The 19,619-nt window shown below is 35.4% G+C and overlaps 2 protein-coding genes across 9 annotated transcripts; one reads left to right on the top strand and one right to left on the bottom strand.

The window, feature by feature from the left end:
• The first annotated feature begins 5,448 nt into the window (after positions 1 to 5,448).
• Positions 5,449 to 8,682, top strand: LOC126872977 (poly(A) RNA polymerase, mitochondrial). Of its 3 annotated transcripts, none has more exons than XM_050633308.1 (7): positions 5,449 to 5,957; positions 6,383 to 6,564; positions 6,674 to 6,901; positions 6,986 to 7,204; positions 7,575 to 7,783; positions 7,873 to 8,093; positions 8,165 to 8,682. In XM_050633308.1, exons 1-7 carry the CDS (start codon positions 5,840 to 5,842, stop codon positions 8,650 to 8,652), a joined length of 1,665 nt encoding a protein of 554 aa, XP_050489265.1. In that variant the 5' UTR covers positions 5,449 to 5,839; the 3' UTR covers positions 8,653 to 8,682. The 3 variants fall into 3 exon arrangements, with proteins under 3 accessions (XP_050489265.1, XP_050489266.1, XP_050489267.1); XM_050633309.1 differs by having other exon boundaries at positions 5,450 to 5,953; XM_050633310.1 differs by lacking the exon at positions 5,449 to 5,957 and having other exon boundaries at positions 6,477 to 6,564; positions 6,659 to 6,901.
• Positions 8,683 to 9,184: 502 nt separating this feature from the next.
• LOC126872966 (RING finger protein 207-like) lies at positions 9,185 to 18,774 on the bottom strand. 6 transcript variants are annotated; one of them, XM_050633276.1, is made up of 10 exons: positions 18,500 to 18,772; positions 15,895 to 16,137; positions 15,483 to 15,725; positions 14,678 to 14,826; positions 13,818 to 14,596; positions 13,090 to 13,434; positions 12,728 to 13,010; positions 12,267 to 12,656; positions 11,295 to 11,566; positions 9,185 to 11,213 (listed from the first exon to the last, which is right to left on the bottom strand). In XM_050633276.1, the coding sequence occupies exons 3-10, from the start codon at positions 15,698 to 15,700 to the stop codon at positions 10,989 to 10,991; spliced, it is 2,661 nt and encodes an 886-aa protein (XP_050489233.1). In that variant the 5' UTR covers positions 15,701 to 15,725; positions 15,895 to 16,137; positions 18,500 to 18,772; the 3' UTR covers positions 9,185 to 10,988. The 6 variants fall into 6 exon arrangements, with proteins under 6 accessions (XP_050489233.1, XP_050489232.1, XP_050489231.1 ...); XM_050633275.1 differs by having other exon boundaries at positions 9,185 to 11,563; positions 18,500 to 18,774; XM_050633274.1 differs by having other exon boundaries at positions 9,185 to 11,566; positions 15,483 to 15,809; positions 18,500 to 18,773.
• Between the last annotated feature and the right edge of the window lie 845 nt (positions 18,775 to 19,619).

The raw sequence follows: 19,619 nt of genomic DNA, 5'->3' as shown, positions 1-19,619 counted from the left end.
ATAAACGACGATTTATCTGTGCGGACAGATTCTTAATTCTGAATTCTTCGACTCCTATATATACGTCATAGGTAGATCGATTGTCACGCTAATGAGGTCCCATGAAGATTAATTTCGATCGATCGCTGTTTACCGATCGGCGATGCTTTCACTCTGCGCAACTATTTTCCGATGGAGATCGATGACGATACGTTCAATCGTTCGCTATTATACGCTTAGAATCGCGACCATGAAATTAGGGATATTAGGAGAAAGTACGCGGTTCAGTTTGCGCTTGTCGTTAAGCCATTCGCGACGGTATGTATCTTGCTCGCGTAGACCCAAATCGCGATCCATAGACGAACGTGACGTGTTTCGACGGTCGAGTGAAACACGAAAAGCACAGTGCCTGCGTGTTTGAGCCATTTCAAAGGCAAACTGATCGGCTCAGAATGATTGGTTCTAATTTTTCAGAAAGGAAACGATTAAGGTTCAATATTATTTAGTCCCTCGGAAGCTAAATTGGTCATCTCCACTTTCTGTTCATTTCTTTCTTGGTTTTGTTTCTCATAGAACAAATTATTTACGTTCATAAGTTTACTTATTGCATGAGAACGATATAAACAATGGGAGATTAAGAATGAAAATGTTTAGTACATTTAGAGGAATTCAATGGTAAAAAAAATATTTGTAACATCATCGTTCTTTGTGCTTTTCAGCTTATGGAATCGATCAATGTGAATTCTGAATGGCTCGTGTGTAGACGATCGAATTTTATCGCACATTATATAGAAAATAATATAGAATCATATATATAGAAAAATATTCGTGATGGATAAAAATTAGTTTGTAATACCTGCACATTCTAGTTGTGAATAGGAGACTGCATTACATACGTCTGTCGAATAGTTTTAGATACGATACTTCGAGTATTGGGTCAAAAGGATTAACAGAAATATGAAGATCTCAGGCCATATATACTTAAACCAATGACGATTAGATCGTCAACGTTAAGAGTTACGAATCTCTCACGATCGACCCACATACACGTCGATCGATGTTTCAAGGAAACATTGAAACGGATGAAGCATCTAAGATGATCGTTTATGGTCTCACGACCGCGCCGATTGCCACAACGAAAGAAGTTAGAAGCCGTTCGAACGATCGGGAAGTGAGTCAGTGGCTGATCAATCGCGACACATGCCGTAAGAAGAACCTATCCTTTCTGGAATCGAATCGAATTCGACGAAGGAGATAGGAATGTCGATCTAAGGCCACTTTGAGATTTTCTAATAAATCAGGGACATCTGGATATATAGTACTAGTAAGTCAGGAGCATGTGAACTTGTGGACACTTGCTTGCTCTTTTAACAGAATGCAATATTGTTTCAGAATGCAATTTCAGAATGCAGAATTGCAGAATATTGTTTCAGAATTAACAGAATGCAAAATTATAAATAGCAGGAGCAAAAATGATTTATCCTTATAGCACGATAAAATGTACTTCGACAGTTTTATTATTTAAGGAGTTCGTTATCCTCGGGTCGTTCCAGAGATCCTTCCAAATTAATCCAAAGGTTATCGTGACTCTAACAATAATATTTAATATTAATTAGTTGCATACTTAACTTTAACATACCATCGATAAGATTTCAGATGATCAATTTATATTTCGTAGAAGTTATATCCGAAGAAGATAAATAATTTAGTTCTTTCATATAATAATAAAAATATTCGTTATCGATGAATGGTTGATAAATTTAATTGTATTATTGCGTATGTGTGTACTAAAAATTTGTTGTATGGACATTAGTTTCTTATTTCGCCGTTATTCCATATATCTTAACAATATTCACTCATTACTGTAAATCGATCAAGTTCCGTGACCGATGGAAAGTATCCAGAAAAATTGGAAATGGATTATCGCGTGGAAAGAAAGTTTAATCTACTTCTACCGAAGAGGAGGTGCTCTCGACCATTTGGTCACAGTCGATTAATATCGTAATTACCAACACTGGTTCTCCATGACTTTTTTGTTCTCGAGGGTAGCCCACGGCGAGCAAATTTCACTAATACGTGGATACCGATCTATCCGAGCAAAAAACGCGTTCATCGCGTTCGATTCGCTTTCCATCGTGATCCACCCACCTCTCGGATGTGTAATGGATACGAGAAGGCAAGAAGAAGACGGCTACTTTCTTGTCTCTGTGCTCGGCACTCTTTCTATTCGTCACACGATGAATCCTCCGCGTCAGTGATCGCGGGTGAAAAAACTGCGGAACGATCGAGTTAAACGGGTCCCTGTACGTGCCGCGATAAAAAAGAAAAGTTGGTTTGAATCGTAACTCGACGAAGAAGCGAATCTATTCGGCAACGTGGATCTCGTTACCAACCTGACGAATCGCGCCGATTTCGCGAGAAAACTTTCACGATTTTTAGGTTAAAGTTTTCTGCCCCTTGGGACGCGTCGCGTTGTGCACTTTCGAATAACTTTCGTGAGAGATAGAAGAAATTTTACGAGTGCAACGGGTACGAAAACGATCGAAACGAAGTCGTAAAGATCCGTTGGAATTTTCAATGTTGCGTGCAAACGAAGAGCTACACGGGACGCCTTACGTTCTGTCATCGAACAACTGAAAGTAAGATCTTAGCCGCAAGGAGAATTCTTGCTGTTGCGTCTTATGAGTCGATCCACGATACCAGCTACCTATGTACTTACTTTCCTCGACACGCAAATTGCGTAATTATCGTTTGCTCTTGCCACTAATGCCCCGAGATGAGATTTCGAATCGGATTCACAGGTTATTTCAGTCTATGAGATTCATGTGGTGGTTCGATGAAACCCTTAATTTTAATAAAAAGCATACGATGAAAAATGATCTTAGAATTGATCCGTTGCGTGACCATCGAAATTTAGCGGGCAAATGGAAGAGGAAGAAAAAAGGATTCCAGCAGATGAACCAATGCTTAGAGAAATTCGTATAACTGTGCTCCGCAATCTCTTATTCCAGATGAAAAGAGAATAGACCGAACTTTCATTAAGGAAGAGGGTATAAATTACCAGTTGGAATTTCTCTCGTTTAGGATGTTGGCGATCGTATCGGGACGGGCGTTAATGCCAGCGTGCTGTTTTCGGCGAAAACGTAGAAAAAGTGTGAATAATAACGGAGAAGAGCGGAGAAACGAATCGCTCTAGCAACACCCAATTTATTTAGTCTTGTCCAGAAGAGCGTAATGACTGGCCGCGTATTTTGAAGACAATTAACCTATTTCTTCTCCGATCTCTTTCTGCTAGGTGGCTAAAAACACGTACCATGAAATGCTTGTCGTAATTGAATCGCCACTCGTCGCTCAGAAATCGTAACGAGAAAGTCTGTCTCGTAAATGGCGAAAACTGCCTACGAACGAATATAAAACGATTTATCTATTTGGGAATCGTCGATGTGCAGCGTTCGTGACATAACAAAGTTCTTGGAATTAATTGAGATTCGCGGATGCAAACGATAGGTATTTTTCGTGTGAATTTCTTCCATGAACACTCATCAATATTTCCATGATGACAAACGTTTACTTTCGTCGAAGGAAGGATCTATGGTAATTTAACTGAAGAAACGACAAGAACTACAGAGGAAGAACACGATAAGCTACCTATTCCTATTTTTCCTATTTCTTTATTTTCCTATATTTCTACAGGAAAGTAGTTTCAAAATTTGGCACTAAACGTATGTTCTTTGATAAAAATTTGCAAAATATTGCTCGTCACGATATTACAACATTGAAGATATTAAAATATCATTTGTCTTAAATAATTAAAACCTTTGGCTCTCTCAAAATTTGGCCGATCTATCAACTATTTTTAAAAAGCTCGAGACTCTTATCTTTGAAAGATTTACATCTTTAGATTTGGAAGGTTATCTGCATTTTCGATCATATTATCTTAAGAGTTTTCTGTTTAATCATAAAATGACATTGGAATCAGAAAATCAATAAAACTATACTTGTCATGTTTTTCTTGGTCATATCCTTCGTGTGATCGTCATATTATTTCTACGGATATATGATTCTTATTAACCGCGTAGATATTAGATAGAGATGCGAAAATATCGAAACTGGTTACAGTTTCTGCGAATGGCCTTGCTTCTCATTACACTCGTGCCAAGAGAAGCTGTTTATTGAGTTAAGAGGAGTTCAATAGGATTCGAGAGGCCAATGAAAGAATCATTGCACGTTGGTGCAGTATTTCACATAAAAACAAGAAAAAGTACAGACAGACTCAGCTAGAAACGCAAGCGGGGTGAAAGTGATTTTTTTTTTTAGAAATCTTGGCAATCGATCTCGCCAATGGCAAACTGTCAAGCCGATTGTCTGTAAGGCGGTTTATCTTGGCGTGAGAAAAGCAACTGAATGAGCAAGTCAGGGAATCGCAATTGCATAATTGATCACAACTGATTGCTTGAGTTTATCTCCTTGAATTTAAGTTCTTTTAAACTTGCTGCCTTCTCTATTAGTGTTATATACTTATTCTGAAACCTTAGCGAGGAAATTATTCACTTAATATCAAACATTTTTGGAATCAATATTTAATTTTACATAAGATTCATTAATCTTTTCTTCGTAAGATTTGCATAAATTTTTAGAACGTGTATTTGAAGCATCTGTAGATTTACTGAAAGTTTGGAGTTCAAAAGTAGCACCATAGTATTTATCCTAAAAAAATGTTAGTATGGTACTTATACTCAAAAGCTTTATAAAGTAGACAGATTTATGGTTATCTTTTTTTATATACAGTTTGAATAAAAAACAAAGCTACATATTACGTATTCTATCGGTACATATAACCCTGTTCAATAAATTTTTGATGACATTCCCAAGTCTGTTGCGAATTCCTTTTATTCGATATCAGATCGTAATCTTTATGTCAGATTTGGCTCATGCTAAAGAAACAGTATATCTAGTATGCATGATTGTATGACGTAATTGAAAAAAATTAGTCGTAATAATATAACAAAATAGTCAAGTTGAATTAACAGCACTAATATTTTTGCATACGTTAAAGAACAGTTTTAGAACAATCAATTATAATAAATCATTAATAATAATCAAAATTAAAATTGTACATGATATGTATATTGTATGTGTATACATAATTTCATATGAGATCTCCAGTTTGCCAGTCTATCTTCCTTATCCTCGCATATCTATACTTTCTCATCCTTACCTACATTCGATTATCATTATACGTTCGAATTCAAAATTCAAAGATGCGCACAAATGAAATAATCCTGGCTTACGAACGTTTTTTGAAAATGTATTTAGAAACGTAAAATGGGTCACTTTGTGTAGCTATCTCCTTCTTATGGTGTGATCTGGACAGTCTATATTGTTTTCTCATTTACTATGCACATGATAAGTTACCGGCTGCATACATAACATAGTCATTGACAGATTGACGTGTGGTTTGCGTGGTGTGGGACGTTGCGTGTGGTTTGAAAAAGCTAAATCCATCGAATATATTGATGATATTCATTTTTAATTGACTTATAATAGGCATTTCTTACAGCCTCACATATGCACGTGTGCACGGGGCTCTAAGCTTGTTAAATTCTTGTTTATATACATATATGTATATATGCATGGATATATTGGGTTCCTCGTTTTCGATGATGAGTTAAATATTAATTCCTATGTTCACCGTAGCAAATCGCAGAAGACATAAGAAACACTGATTTTTCTCCAAATTGGTATTTCAGAAACTGAGACACGAAGTCCCATTTAATATCACATCTATCTTGTTCTTGTTAGTCAATGGAATAATCACCACGTGTTTGGCAACGATTTTGCGCTAATATAGAGCCTAAAAATGGCGTTAGTTCATCGTAATTTTGGCTTTGTATTAAATACATTATATTGTAAATGTAAGACAAATATAAAGAGATTTGTAACGGAACACAATGTTATGAGATATTCCAATCAAGTTGGTATGCTTTCAGAAAGATAATTTTATAAAAAATTGTATTTCTAGTGTCATAACCTTACTCGCAAGATCATAACTTTCAATGATCGTATTATTTTCTCTCCTGTTTTTTTTTTCTTAAATATGCCTTCAACTCTATATCAATTGGTTCTTTTCCTTCATTATAATTTAGTTATTGTTTTATTCGTTTCTTATTTCATTTATTAAAGATTATCTTACTAATTGAAGCCTTAACATTCATTTGTATAATATAATATAATTGATAAATATCTAATATTTAATAAAAGACTATAAATAACTTAACACATATAATATAACTAATCTCCTTTAGTTAACTAACATAACAAGTGTTATCAGCATTGTTATATGTATATTGTTCAGTAAATATCAGTATTTAAAGCAGTATGAAGTGAGAAATATATTTTGTAGGTGCAGATAAACATACAAATTATGAACCATTTGATCAAATGCTTAAATTCAGGCAGAATGAAGCAAAAAAATGTATTTTAGTAAGGCTATCTGATATGAAACATATTAGTGATTTTGAAAGGTTTTGTAAATATTATGTAAATATTGTAAACATTTTTCCTTATTACACAGTGAATAATAACGTAAGTGTAGACATCTGAAATTTTTATTTCATAGATCTTTATTTAAACATTATAATATACAATTTAATAAACTTTATATATAATTTCAATGTAGCATAATTATTTATAGATTTTTGTATTAATGGAATTACAATCAATTGAAGATGTGCAATACCTCAGAAATATAGCTGTCTTTAAAACAGATGTAGAATGTGCTCAAAGTGTGACACCATTATTTTCATTTAAACCATGGAATAAAATCTATCCAAATAAATCAGAAAATGATATTAGTATATATTCCAACTTTAAAGCTCCAATGCCAAATAAAATTAACAAATTACTGGGACAAGTAGATTCTGTAATGTATTAACATATTAAACTATAAATTTAATTTTATGATTATAAACTACATATAATAATAGAAAATGTTTTAATGTTTTAGGTGTCAGATCAAATGATAGCCCTATACAATTGTTTAAAAATTACAGATCTAGACATAAGACTGAGATTTTATACTGCTAATGAGATTTCATATTACTTATCTAGGTTATTTTCCAATATATGTGTGGTACCATTTGGATCCTCTGTTAATGGATTTGGTCAAATAGGATGTGATCTTGATTTACTATGTAAAACTATTGTGAGTAGTAATAAAAAAATTGTAAGTATGAAGAAATATTTTGACGTATATACAGGGTAGTTGGTAACTGGTGGTACAAGCGGAAAGGGGGTGATTTTACGCAAAAAAAGAAGTTGAAAATATAGAATAAAAATTTTTTTTTAATTTTTCCATCGAGACAATGATCTACAGTGAAATCCGTTATAACGTACCGTACGCGTACCGAGCGAAAATTCAAAGTCGATTTTCTCGAAAACTAAGCCTCAAACGCAAAATTTTTATTCTATATTTTCGACTTCTTTTTTCGCGTAGAATCACCCCCTTTCCGCTTGTACCACCAGTTACCAACCACCCTGTATAATTATGTTACCAGTTTTGTATACCTTTGATAAAAAAATTGCTTTGTTTTCAGAACGGGAGGAAGTTCTTGTTTATGACACAAAATATCCCTCTTGTAGAAAGAAATGAACAAAAAGAATTCTTAGAAGCAGTAGGTACAGTAATGAAAATGTGTATTCCTGGAATCAGTAATATAAGAAAGATTCTTGAAGCTCGGGTTCCTATAATTAAATTTTGTAACTTATATACAAATATGAAATGTGATCTTAGTAGCACAAACCTGTATGTAATAAATATTTATTATATAAAAATATATATATATTTTTCATCTTTTTGGGGTATTACAATAGTTTTTGAAATTATTTGTACAGGATTGCATTACACATGTCCGAGTTGTTATATATATATGGACAATTGGATTGGCGCATTAAGCCACTTGTTTGCACCATTCGTAAGTGGGCAAGAGTTATAAATTTGACAAAGGAACAGCCAGGTCACTGGATAACAAATTTTTCCCTTACTTTGTTAATTATATTTTATTTACAAACGAAAGATATATTACCATCTGTGAACACCATAAAGTGCTTTATAGGTAAGTATGAACATTAAAAAAATTCTTTATATTCATTTATTGTATTGTACTTTTTATTTCTCTGTTTACAGAACTCAGTAAGAGTGACAGCAAAGCAGCAGATCCTAATTTTAATTGGATTGAAAGTTGGAAAAAATCCATAAAGCGTACCAATGATGAAGATTTGCACAATCTTTTATTTAATTTTTTTGAATATTATAGTATTTTCGATTTTAAAACGCAAGCAATTTGTATAAGAGATGGAAGATACAAACCGAAAAATGATTTCTCGCCTCTTTATATTCATAATCCATTTAATTCAACATTAAATGTCAGTAAAAACGTTACCTCATGTGGACTAATACGTTTGGTAGATTGCTTTCAAAAAGCATTTAATACAATGTTAAATTCAGCTGAAAAAGACGTTATTTTGAAACTAATTAATTTAGAAGCAAAAACAAAAAAAACTAATTGTGAATTTAACGATCAAAAAACACAAATAGGACTAGAGGAAAAGCTTTTGCCAACTGTAACCAATATTAATAGTTTGGAAAAAATACAAGGGAATATAATAAAATAATAATAAATATGACATTTCATTTCAAATTAATTTATTTGTAACTGATTTTCCTAAACTTCACCTGTCCTGTAAATATAATTTTGATATTAAAAATTTTGAAATTAGGAGATGGATAATGCAAGAATCATCATCATGTATTTATTCTTAAATTTAAGTAGATGTATGAAAAATAGAATAAGTATTTGATAGAGAAACTTTGATAATTAAAAAAGAAATGAAAAATGTAAATTTACTTCTATATACTATCATAGCTAATAAATTGTGCGTTATATACTTTATTAAGATAAAAATGACATAATTCAGATTACAATCTAAATACTAATGTTATAATACCATATGTATAAAACAGATAGATTTTATCGAATATAACGAGTATAACGTCTTCATTTTGATATCTTTTATTATACCCCATATCTTTTTCTTAAATCTTATTAAAATTTAGAAATATAAAGCAAACTGTGTTGGAAAAACGTGTTGCACCAGTTCTACAAAAAATAATTGTATAAATAGCTTGTTATAGTAATATAAACTGCACATACAAAATTGTAGGACTTGAACTCTAGTAGGAAAAAAAAATAAAAGAATACGTAAAATCATGTTAGTAAATTGTCTGCATCGAATAATGGAAATATCTATCGATAATTAAACGATTTTTATACTTCATAACTTGTGTATTTCTCTATATTATCAGCAATTCGATATTTTTCATACATAATTAATCGTGTACACTTACTATAATAACTCATGATCTGTACGAAGACCGTGATATCTTCTTAATTTTTTAACGATTGTATTTAACTTTCACGAGGAACCTTCGTTTTTCGTGGAAGCTGAGTATTGTGTATTTCTAATGAAACAATCACTTCAATATTTGACACGTGTATGTAATTGTAAAAACATTTATCGCAATTATACTCCTATATAATTGAAGTACAATTGCAGACGATGGATCCTCGTGTGTTTGGCAAATTACAAGTACAGTTGTAATTAGGCTGTCTTTTCTTATCAGGACAAAATGCAATCACTTCGATTTTCCATGCACAATCGATGATTCATTCGTCGTTCAATTATAGGGATTGAGTGTACATTGTATTTGTTATATATAAAATTTGAATTTGTTATATATAAATTCTAATTCTTCCTTTTTTTTCACGATTCAATTTCAATTGTTCACTTTACAAAATCCATTCTTCTTAATCCAATTCTAATTTCAAATTAAAGAAAACACATGATTTGAGCAGTATGGGAAATTATTTCCTTCATTTCCACTCTCCTTCTTCTTCTTCTCCTCTTTCTTGCTTATTTCCTTCTTATACTTTTTCATAGTAGGAGTAGGAGTAGTGGTAGTAGTGGTAGTAGTAGTAATAGTAGTAATAGTAGTAATAGTAGTAATAGTAGTAGCAGTAGTAGTAGTAGTAGTAAGTAGTAGTAGTAATTAAATCATAATACCCACATATAGTTTATCGACGTATTCCTATAATCCTATTTTGAGCCTCTGAATGTTTATGCACCATGTAAGGATTGCATCAACAGTAAGAGTATCATTTATTAATTTCTTTTTTCTCTTTTATATACGTATATGTAATATGTATACTTTTTTTACGTATTATTTGACTATTGGCAGCAATATTATGACCTTCGGCGCTTCAAAGTGCAATCAAAACGCTGTTCGATAAAAAATTGAAGACTGCTCTACGTTGAAGGCTGGTTGACCCTGAAACAACTCTGACTAGACATACATGGGAGTAGAAATTACTCGATCAATTATATAAGATGATTATATAAACGTTGAAAACACTTCTTGGTCCAGACCGAGAAATAAAATATTCGAAAAATTTACAATGTCTCGTAAAAGTAAAAACATGCACTTGTCGAAGGTGCTTTAATCAATAGCAGTTTATAGCGATAAACGATTCCTAATTCGTAAGATCATCTTCGTCTGTGGTATTATATACATCACACGAAATGCCCTTTATGTTTATTATAATACCTCTAATAAAACGCTCAAAATACTTGGAAAAAAATCCTCGTAGTACCATTTTGCGTAACAATGTATTATTTTTTTTCTACCAATAACAATATGTTATCGGTTGAAAAAGTACAGTCCTTCTATAATACTTTCCCCGATGTATGCTAGGCATTATTTTGGAGGGTATCGATTCCTTCCCGGATAGCCAAACGCAGCCTAACTACTCAGAACAGCCTAGTAAATACTTTTATTTCGATATAATTTTCTTTCTACTTAACATCTACTTCCGCACTTTGGCCATCCGGGCCGGATACCTCTTGAAAGAAAGCTTCTTTGAAACCTTCACCGTGGCTTCCTTTGAATCATTTTAATTTGTCTTGCTCTTTCGATGATGACGATGATGATGCACATGACGATGAAGCAGGTGTGACCTTGTCTCCTGCACGGCCGCCACCAGTGTTCTCACGGTTTCCTCGTGCCCCTCGAAACTGTCCGTTTTCTTCAGCTGGCTAAGAGATGAGGCTCCCCCCTCGCTGGCCGTTACACTGCGTTTGCTTTTTGGCCGAGGAAATGTTTCCCAGGAACGCTGCTTCTGCACCAGAGACGACGACTTCGGTGTAGGCCCGATCAAAAGAACCATTGTTTTCCTGGGATCCTGCGCGGATTGACCTACCGTCCCATCGACAATACTCGATCGCCTGCTTCCCGAGCCGGTGGTACTTAGGCTGTCACAGCTCGCACGTCGACGTCTCCTCACCTCCGTCGAGGCCTTCTCATCCGCGTAGAACACATCCTCCGAGTCACTAGCTGGATACACTTTGGTTCCCTTGCCTGCAGGAATCGATTGCTCGTCGGGAACCGCGTGTACCTGAGCCTGAACTCGCTTCTTCACCTCTCCCGTGCTAGACGCCTCCGAAATTCGTTGATATTCTCCTTCTTCCCCTGCTAGAAGTATGTGAATGATTTAAATGAATGAACTAGGATGATAAAATCAAATATGTCGCTTCATGCATCCTTCTTTGAGAAATTAGTTATATTAATGTTTCGGAGAACCGATGTTGTAAAATTAAAAGAAACAATGTAGCTAAGATATATGGTTTTTAAACGATGTTTGATGTGAAATGTTTGTTCTATTATGTAGAAGAATTTGAAGAATTTGGCATGAGAGATAGGTAATTGAATGATGAATTGAATTGAACCGTGCATTTACATAGACATTGGTTTAATTAAAATTTTCATGATGTGCACCGAATGAAAAGAATACTCGAACTGTATAACTTGGGAGAAAGATGGAAATATCGTCCATCATCCATTAATACCCATTACATTGTTTTAAGTGGAACAGTATGTAATAACCGCATCACTTGTCAGTACGTTTGCTCCGAAGCGAGCCACTCTGTGCATCAACTTATACCTTAATTAATTAGCCGGCATAACTTTGAATGAAAGCGATACTTTGCCGCACTCGTTCCTGAATTGGGCGCGATAGTACAATAATTCTCGTGTACATTCATCAGGATTTTATTTACATCGATCATAAATGCTATCTACATAATCCTCTGAACTATCGTCAAATTTATAGCATCAAATTCTTTCTAGCAACATTATTTACTCGTGCATACAATCCTCACAGATCTATTCTTACCAGTCGTATGCGACTGTGGTTGCTGGGAATCCGTGCACCTTTCTGGTTGATCGAGTCCCTCGGCAGAATTATCTCCACTGCCACCCTTCAGAGATCGATACAAAGATCGTACTTTGCTGGCAGACCAGTGACCAGGCGGTGTTTTAGGCTTCGTACTGTCGGGAGACTTCCTCGGTCGTCGGCTCTGACTGCGATCACGACTTTCCTCTCTTCCCGGCGATTTCTTACGATCTTCTTTACTTCTAGCTTTTTCGATCAATTGGCAAAGCATTCCTTTTTTTGAGTCCGTTGATTTGGCTGTTCCATAGACAATAATGTTTCCACTCGAATCCAAGATAGCTTCGACATCAGCAGAAGGAGTACGGCAACGTGTTGGTACCTCCTTCGTTTCTAAATGAAAAATTCACGTGGATCACGTGATAATCTTGAAATTGCAGTATATTGAAATTAAGAGTAGATACCTTTCATGTAAAGCGCGTTATCTGCACTAGTTGCAGTAGTACGCGAATGTCGATGATCCTTGGTCGGGGCTTGGGTTTGCGGTTGCGGTGGTTCCTGCATTTGTAAACGTGCCAAGTGATCCAGTAACGCCTGCAAATGCTGATTACTGGCTGCATCAGAGGCTATCATGCTTACTTCACCAGCACTAACTCCGGTTGCGAAAGATTTTATATATGGTTCTAATTGTTGAGCAAGATTCTGCAATTGTTTTACCTGACTTCTTAACGATAGGATATCGTTCATCTGAATGAACAAAGGAATTCATTAATCAACGTATCTGCAAGACGTTCAAGCTTTGCCAATAATAAAATCTAAATAATACCTGAGAATGGAATATTTCTTTTTCTATGTGAATTCTACATAACTGTTCATCCCAAAGTGTATCGAACACGTTTCTAAGACGTTCTAGTTCCATCTGATAATGCTCTAATTGTTGCTCTAGTACCCGACAATCCCTCGCCACCTGTTCGTAACGTATGCCCAACGGAGGTGTGTTAGCTCTTCTCAGAACTGCCACATCACGATGTAATTCTTCTAAACGTTCCTTCACAGTGAGCAATTGCTGATTCAATTCCTTCAGCTGACTATCAAATGTTCGACAGTGGCTGGAAAACGGTCCACCGTCGGTCCCGCTCTTGGTTGGAATCCTCTGAGCAGACTTGCTGCTCTGCTTGGAAAAGAAATATCTCACGTAAACTCTGAGCCATTTCTTCCCAGAACGTCAGACATGTATATAGATATATACGGGTCTGAATAAACTGTCTGATACTGACTACCACATCATCGGCTAAGAAACTAACAAGAAACGAAACGTTTTCACGTCTGCCGAGAACAGTCAATTTGCTACAAGAATGACTGTATTCTAATCTGGCTACTAACTACCACCATACGATTAAGTACAAGCCACATCATATATCGAGTAAAATCCTGTAAACAAAAATACTTACACAGAAGTGTGCGCGAGAAATGCAATGAAAAAGAAACTTGTAATATGAACGTAAAGATGGAATTCGTAATCGAGAGGTGGCCAGGCTAAATGTATCTAAGTACCTGAATCACTGGCGGATCCTGTTGAGCCGTCGTGTGAGTTTGGTCATATAATGATTCCTTCTGGGATTGACCGACGTACGGTTGCAGTGCGCGAGCAAATTCATTCTTATAATTAGTCTTCAGATGTGCAGTCAATAGAGGCGGCCTCGATGGATATCCTAATTGTGCGACTCGACTTAGTCGTTCCAACATCGGATGGGCTAGCTCGAGAAATTGATATTTCGTCGCGCCGCTAGTAAAGGCAGTGCATAGCATTAAATGCATCTGCAGCACAGGAAGTGCACTACCTAATGAAAGCAATTGGCTTCGAACCATCCTTTCCTTCGTTTCAAACTGTCGCTGCAATTCTGTCAGAGTACTTCCATGCGTCTTCGTTATGGCTTCCTGCATTCCCTGACAGAAAGAATTCAATGTCCTTTTTTCGGAATCCAAACTATGTCGTAGTTCATCCAATTGTGATTTTAAAGCCAACACTCCGTCTCGCACGCCAGCTTGCAGCTCACAAATGGAATTAACAGCTCGTTCCATCTTTTTCGAAGCCTGTTGCCAGGCACTTTCAATATCAACGCAGTGAAGCCTCGCATCCGCAGGGGTATCGCGAAAACAAGTAGCGCAGAGCATGCACTTGGCACTTTGACTATACATTATGTATTGTTCTCCGTGGGTCGGGCAACGACGTTGTGTATCCTTGGTGCATTTGCTCATATGTAACACCTCGTGTGTAGAGAACATCTTCGCGCGATGGGTATTCTCCCTGCAGTGTGTACACAAAGCTTGTCCTATATTCAAAAATAGTTCTAAGTTTCAAGGATAAGATAGTAGGATGATTGGGGTTACATTTATTATTGTTTGCTACTTACCACATGTTGTACAAAAAAACATAGTAGACTTGTCCCGTTTATCACAGTTGGCACAAGGTGGATTCTCAGAGTTTGCCAACTCAACTAGCTGACGTATTAGCTGATCAGACGGTGGCTGTTGTGCTCCATCTTTCAACTGTGTCTGTTGCCTATGAGCAGTAATGTATTGTAAATTTGTGGTAACAGGCAATAGAAAGTGTAAAGAATAATATGAAAAATACTTCAACTCTTGCAAAAGAATATTATCATAAACTATAGAAAAATTCTCAGAGAAGTCATATATGAAGAGAAAAGGATTTCAAAGAACCATTACAACAGAATAAACAATTACAATAAGATGAATCTATAGAATTCCATTCTGAACGATAAATCAGAAACACATACACTTTACAATAAAGAAATATGTCTAAACAAGTACTTGCAAAACAAACATAATTTACAACTTATACAAACAATAAAAATAACTTTAGCTATATGGGTTTTATTTCATATATATCTCAATGAAGTTAAGCAAAACTTATCGCACCCATACATTCTATGCCACAAACATCAAAACAATTAGGAAATTTCATTCTTTAAACCCAAGATTATTGAAACAAAAGTGTATGAAGCAAAAGATCATCGTGGAGAAGGAACTGACAAAGACATAACAAATTTTGTCACTATGTTAAGACACAAAATTTACACAGAGACAGTAGAACTAATAGGAAATGTAATAACATGCACATAGTAGCCGAACCTAACCCAGACCTGGGATCGTCACCCACCCTAAGGACGCCATGCAATAACAGTCGTTGTTATCTACCCGCAGATGGGACAGGAGACTTTTCCCTCAAGATGAGGGCCACGGATGCAGCGGGCACAAAAGGTGTGAAAGCAGGACAGCAGACAAGGCTCGTTGTAATAGTCATGACAGACACCGCAGATGAGAGGATTCCTAGGCCCGCCACCGGTCACACCTGTCGTACCGTCATTCTCGCCGACGTCGATGCCGTCGACCGTCGTCCCCGCCGAGTTCGCCATCGTCGGCCAAACCAACGGTGGCCACCTGGAAACCAGAATCCAGAACGTGCTTCACCGACCACCACCTCAGCACCCTCCTTCATTTTTTTCTTTCTTTACGGTTACTTCACTATCAAAATTAAATCACTATTTAATAAAATCAAATGAAATACAACGTGCAACTACTTGAAATAATAAAAAGAAGGAATGTTTACCCTAAGACCGTTGGCCCGCCCGCCGCAGAAAAACCTGATAGGTAGTTTATCGGCTCGTCATTCTGACGTAGTATGGTGGGCGCAAACCCCCAGTTTGCGCCTGACGATCGACTCTGACGTCACTGAAATGGCACCAATCTCACCCCCTCCACTAAGGATGATACGTACACGTAGAAAAGAGGACGGGCTGCTGCTGCTGCTGCTGCTGCTGCACGCGCTGCTACGTGGTAAGGGTGCACCGGCCTGCACACAAGGTAACTATGACGTAAGTGTGCAGGAGTAGTGATGCACATACGTGCATGCACTCACAATGGATATTTGACCCTTTCTCCTACAAATTTTCAAATAATTTTATTGTTTCTATAAGATATATATTTGAAAATTTGAAAAAATTGTCTACGTATAGTTCAAAATCTTATTTACACATTGGAAACACTTGAAAACTTTCTTTGCACGTAATACATACTAAAATAGATATGTATATAAGAACAGAGAATTTTAACTCTCTGAATAATAATTCATAATAATCGCTCGAAATTTACAACCTGTAAATAATAAATAATTACAAGTTTCGTTATCATCTGCAAAATTCTAACATTTTCAAACACGCGGTAATCGTGAGACACGATAAATGATGTAAGATACTGTAAAAGTTGTAAATAGCAAAACTTGTAATAAACGGCATTTTTCGCGTGTCCCAGAACTTCAGAGTAATATCTTCTGCCCATGAGCAAAGATGAGTACCATATTCATCTTCACTTATAAGTAACAGCTAGGGTTGCATATGGCAATAAAATAGTGCTGCGTTAACTGGCCGGGATTTTGCTTTGTTAACTGGCCATCGCTATCCCCACTAGTTCCTTAAACTGATTCCATGCCTTTGGTTTTAGACATATATGTAAAATAAACAAATATGTAAAAAATATGTGTGGGTATTCGTATCTCATTTGTCTTCTATCAAGAAAAACGATACTTGAGATTTTCTGTAACTAGTTAAATGAAATCTTAACCCATGACCAGAGTCAAATACTGTATACATTTGTAGGCTAGATCTATATGGGCGAAAGCAGCACCTCGACGTTCTCACCCCTCAGCACCGCCATCATTCGTTTTCTACACTTCTGCGGGGACCTACATACACATTGATATATGAGCCCTTCAGAAACCACATTGATCAACTGTATAAGTGGAAAGGCACAGAAAAGTAACGATTAGTCTACTAAAACAACTAATGAAGTGTAATCTAAGTAGAGATTTGTTTCATTCGCTAAGTATTACAACGAGTATGATATTTTGAATATTGTTAGTATTGTAGTATTTTGAGTATTGTTTGAATATTTATTTTTTGAGAATTAAACATTGATTACTTATGTAATGGAAATAGGAAATCAACAAAATACAGAGTTGATCAATCTGACTTCTGAAAGATTCATATACAGTAATAATAAGAGAATCATTCGATCCTCATTATGTATATCACGACAGATTGCGATTATTCAAATACAGTTTGACGAACGATGTCCGATAATGATTATGCATTTGAGAAAAATATATTTTTAGTGATATCACGATATCTTTTTTCATCGTTATGGTAATCTCGTTTTCATGAAATTATTGTGAGATTTATGAAATATTATCGTAACATAGCGGTGAAAAGGCGAACTAATTTCTCTATCTGTCCTTGTCCACACTAGTGCCACAGACGAGGTACAAAATAGACGTGACATTCAATGCATTTTCGTTTTGGAGGTCATTCTACCCTTATAATATTTTCGAATCGCATGCGACGTTATCGATTTAGTATAGTAGCGGTTCTTATGACATTACAAATAGGGTGTATAGGACAAGACATTTTACGCGTGAAGTACTCTATTGTATTCCAACTGTATTATGATACAACTGATCGGAAAGGTAATTTCGTGTAAAAACTATTGACGAATTAACGCAAACCGCTCGTCTGCACCGGTCCAAAAATTGGGCGCGCAAACGCGTCGGCAAACGCGCGTTCTTTACACCGGATATTAACAATATTTTGTAAACAACTTACAAATTATATTTTATACAGATTATAATTTACGATTCGATTGTGAATGGTTAATTGGATTGAGCACGACTAATCGTTTCTTTGACTAATCGTTTCACCGATTCTGTTATCCTAGATCCTATTAGGCTCGAATGTCACTTGTTCATTTTAAAACAAGTACCTGTCTGGAGGTTACACTGTCTATAAATGCATACACTAAGGCACCAAACCTTCCACTTCGGCCGTAAAATATTGGAAAATCACAAGAATCATTGGAAAATTCAAGAAACGACAGGATCCTATGAGTTCTTTCAATCCGTGAACACTGCATTCAAGCATGACATAGTTTTAAGTAAAATAAATGTAAATTTTATATTATATTATTTCTATTACATTGCCTACGTGTATATAATATTTTGTCACATACATAATATACGCGTCATTATAAACCATATAAACAATACATCTACAATATTATATACATTTAAAAGTATTATACCATTTAATATAGCATAGCTTATGGGTAATATGTTACATTATATTATAAAACTAAATTTGATGTAAATTACTGTATATTCTCACAATTTCATTGAAGAAATCAATATCACAAAGAGGATCCTCCTGTTTTATCATTCGCCCTTAACTGTCGTCACTCTAAGCCCTCATCCTCGCTATCTTCACAAATTAGAAAAAGGGAACGTACAAAAATTTCGAAATATATTTTTGTTTACATATTAAATGTAAATGAACATTCAAAGTGGGAATAAACAAGTAAATGTTTATAACTAACACAAAATATTTAGAAATAGGACAAATTTTCAGAAACATTCACAAAAATCTATATAAATTAAGCAAACAGCCTCCGTCTTCCATCTTAATTATAGTCGTATCGTCTATATTTGTCATGTGACACATCAGCCCCTCTGCATCTATTATCAATCCTACCCTCTGTCTTTATCGAATACTGTGACGGTGTCTTTCTATCGCCACTCCTATCGTTTGTTCTTGTCGCACGCTATCCCCTTCCTGTCTGCGTTCGTCATGTACAGCCAACTGTTAGGTAGTGAAGGAACTGAAACTTGGAGCATTTATGGATAGATGGCAAAATGTGGTATGTCCGAACACAAAAATGGAGCTACATGATCTGTGTGTTGGATAAACCATATGATACCATCTATCCAAAAACGACCTAAGTTATAATTCTTTCGATATGTAATAAATGGCGGGACGTGGCATATCTGTAGACAGAACTTAACCTACTTGATCTGAAACATGGGTTGAACAAGCCATGGGGTGTCATCTACCTTTCAGTTCCTTCGCTATATAATACATGGCAGCACATGCCTTGATCGCAGATAAGGAGGGTAATAGTGTACGACAAAGCAAACAATAGGAGTGCCGATAGAAACAGATTGCCGATTGGTTATGCCAATATAATTAATAATTAGTCTTAACTTTTTTGCAATATGGATATTTATATAATATTAACAAAGGTCTACAAAGAAAAAAGAAATAAAAAATGCTAAGATATGTACTACCTACAACATATATCGCATCGAGAAGGAAATCATTAAGAAGAGTAATAATGTACAGTAATAACATAAAATATAATATAGTGTTTCTTATTTTTATTATGTAAAAGATATGCTATGACATATATCGTATTCGAAAATATTAAGATTTGCCTTGAAAAGCTGATATG

Source organism: Bombus huntii, chromosome 14 (genome assembly GCF_024542735.1).
Source record: "Bombus huntii isolate Logan2020A chromosome 14, iyBomHunt1.1, whole genome shotgun sequence".
Lineage (NCBI taxonomy): Eukaryota > Metazoa > Arthropoda > Insecta > Hymenoptera > Apidae > Bombus > Bombus huntii.
The sequence above is the reverse complement of the archived record's forward strand: the minus strand, read 5'-3'. Positions and strand labels throughout refer to the sequence as shown.

Coding starts and splice junctions, on each gene's coding strand:
- LOC126872966 (XM_050633274.1), bottom strand. CDS start 15,700: ATGGCGAACTCGGCGGGGACGACGGTCGACGGCATCGACGTCGGCGAG. Junction 14,827..15,482: donor GTCTCCTGTCCCATCTGCGG/GTAGATAACAAC, acceptor TACTGCTCATAG/GCAACAGACACAGTTGAAAG. Junction 12,657..12,727: donor TAACGCGCTTTACATGAAAG/GTATCTACTCTT, acceptor TTTTTCATTTAG/AAACGAAGGAGGTACCAACA.
- LOC126872977 (XM_050633308.1), top strand. CDS start 5,840: ATGGCGTTAGTTCATCGTAATTTTGGCTTTGTATTAAATACATTATAT. Junction 6,902..6,985: donor TACTGGGACAAGTAGATTCT/GTAATGTATTAA, acceptor TTAATGTTTTAG/GTGTCAGATCAAATGATAGC. Junction 8,094..8,164: donor CACCATAAAGTGCTTTATAG/GTAAGTATGAAC, acceptor CTCTGTTTACAG/AACTCAGTAAGAGTGACAGC.